The sequence below is a fragment of the Sprattus sprattus genome (genome assembly GCF_963457725.1).
Source record: "Sprattus sprattus genome assembly, chromosome: 20".
Classification (NCBI taxonomy): Eukaryota; Metazoa; Chordata; class Actinopteri; order Clupeiformes; family Clupeidae; genus Sprattus; species Sprattus sprattus.
In genome coordinates, this window is record NC_137918.1 from 13,306,084 (window position 1) to 13,308,583 (window position 2,500).

The 2,500-nt window shown below is 51.0% G+C and overlaps 1 protein-coding gene across 1 annotated transcript in view; it reads right to left on the reverse strand.

Moving 5' to 3' along the window:
* itgb8 (integrin, beta 8) overlaps positions 1–2,500 on the reverse strand; it is a gene marked incomplete at both ends in the record, with an annotated part of 29,497 nt that overhangs the window by 18,365 nt on the left and 8,632 nt on the right. The window contains one exon of the mRNA XM_080859672.1: positions 793–958. Coding sequence (XP_080715798.1) covers positions 793–958 — 166 coding nt within the window. The remainder of the gene's footprint in view (positions 1–792; positions 959–2,500) is intronic.

Consider the following 2,500-nt stretch of genomic DNA (forward strand, 5'->3'; position numbering starts at 1 on the left):
GTAGGTTAGTTGCTAGGTATTCTGCTCCGAATTGGTATAGTTTAAGTTACGAATGGGGAGAGGTTTAACCGAAGCGTTTAAGCCACTAGACTCGGAGCTTAGCTTTTGTGGCGCGGGGCTTCACCCAGCGCCACCCCCCCCATCCCCCCGCCCCCCCTCGTTCGTAACTAACCACACCAGAGGCAGTTTCCACTGACTAAATCTCAATGACACACCGAAAGTAGAGTCAACCTTTCTGGACCCCACATTCTTTTCCACAGACTCTACAGAGACACGCGTGAGGCCCATACGTCTGTGATTCACGTAGAAATGTTGTTGAATCATTACATTCATTTGTCCCGACTGGTGGAACGGAAGGTTGCGTATCATCACTCCGCCGACTGGGCCAGACCTTTTTTTGTTGTTTCATCGCACAAAAGATATCACCTAGTCACCGCTGACTGGGTCAACCTTTTTTTGTTGTTTCATCGCACAAAAGATATCACCTAGTCACCGCTGACTGGGTCAACCTTTTTTTGTTGTTTCATAGCACAAAATATATCACCTAGTCACCGCTGACTGGGTCAGACCTTTTTGTGTTGTTTCATCGCACAAAAGATATCAACCTAGTCAGGAAATCATACCCATGTACCCTGGGTGCCTGATAAGCCTGACACAGATATTTGATAGTGCTGCTGTTCCTTCATCATCCCCCAGGTGATAGGGGTGCGGAGTGGGGGAGAGGGGCGAGGGCGAGGGCGGGGGCAGTGGAAGGAGCATGGGCGTGGGCATGGGCATGGGCGTGGGTCCTACCTGGCAGACAGCGGCCTGGAGCATGGCATCGAACCCGCCCTCGGGGGTGTCCATGTTCCCCGAGATCCTCTGCTGCTGGATGACGCGTGTGAACTCGGTCATGTTCTCGGTGATAGGAAGGACGTGGATGAAGCCGTGCGCCGGGCGACACTGGACCTCATACTCCCTGCAGAGAGAGAGAGAGGGAGGCAGTGAGTGATGGGTGGGTGGATGGAAGAGAGAAGTGGGGTAGAGAGAGAGGAGGGGAGAGATGGATGGATAGAAGAGAGAGAGAGGGGGTAGAGAGAGAGGAGGGGAGAGATGGATGGATAGAAGAGAGAGAGAGGGGTAGAGAGAGAGAGGAGGGGAGAGATGGATGGATAGAAGAGAGAGAGGGGTAGAGAGAGAGAGGAGGGGAGAGATGGATGGATAGAAGAGAGAGAGAGGGGGGGGGTAGAGAGAGAGGAGGGGAGAGATGGATGGATAGAAGAGAGAGAGGGGTAGAGAGAGAGGAGGGGAGAGATGGATGGATAGAAGAGAGAGAGGGGGGTAGAGAGAGAGTAGGGGAGAGATGGATGGATAGAAAAGAGAGAGAGGGGGGGAGAGAGAGAGGGGGGTAGAGAGAGGAGGGGAGAGATAGATGGATAGAAGAGAGAGAGGGGTAGAGAGAGAGAGGAGGGGAGAGATGGATGGATAGAAGAGAGAGAGAGGGGGGGGTAGAGAGAGAGGAGGGGAGAGATGGATGGATAGAAGAGAGAGAGAGGGGGGGGTAGAGAGAGAGGAGGGGAGAGATGGATGGATAGAAAAGAGAGAGGGGTAGAGAGAGAGAGAGGAGGGGAGAGATGGATGGATAGAAGAGAGAGAGAGGGGTAGAGAAGATAGAGAGAGGGAAGGAGAGGGCATGAAAGTGAGGGAGGGGTAACAGAGAAAGAGTTGGGGGAGAGATGTAAGAGTGTATAGAGTAAAAGACAGGACAATGCCAGTCAGACAGAAGAAAATAGAGCGCAAGAAAGGTTGGACAAGGTTGAAGTGTGAGAGAGGGTGTGAGAGAGGAGAGGAAAAGAGGGGGAGGGATGTGAAAAGAAGAGAAAGAATCACTGATTAACCACAAGAGAAGTTCCAGGGCGGATGAATGAATCCATGAAATTTAAGATAAACTTAGAGTTCAGCAAATGTTTTCACATGGGAACAATCCTTTTTATTTAGGACCATTCTCACAAACCACAATGATTTAACAGACGCGGCCTGTCAGTAACACAGAATCCATTGACAGGCCTCTGCAACAGGGCCAGCTCACTTATAAAGTAGCCTCATCCACCTCACTTATGGGCAGTTTACACAAAGGGAGTCTTCAACTTTGCCCTTGCGGGGTGCAGTTATTTGGGGGTGCCAATTAAAACCAACTGCTTGCCCCCCGGTAGAACAAAGGGCTCCATTCATCCCTCCAGTTCAGGTTCAGAAACAACTGGCCAATCAACTCTGTTGCCAGGTAGACCCTTTTAAAGCTACTGCTGAGCCATATGGGCTTCATTAAGAAAACCACAAAAGTTCTTCGATTTTTTAAGAAAAGTTCCCAGGACCAAAAGCAGTGCTCTCCAACAGAGTTCAAGGAGAACCAGTTTGATTAGAACAGACCTGGGCAAAGTGCGGCCCCAGGGCCATTTGCGGCCCCTTGGCTGACCCTGACCGGCCCGCGGAGGTCAACGGTAAATTAGGAATCAAATGTTAA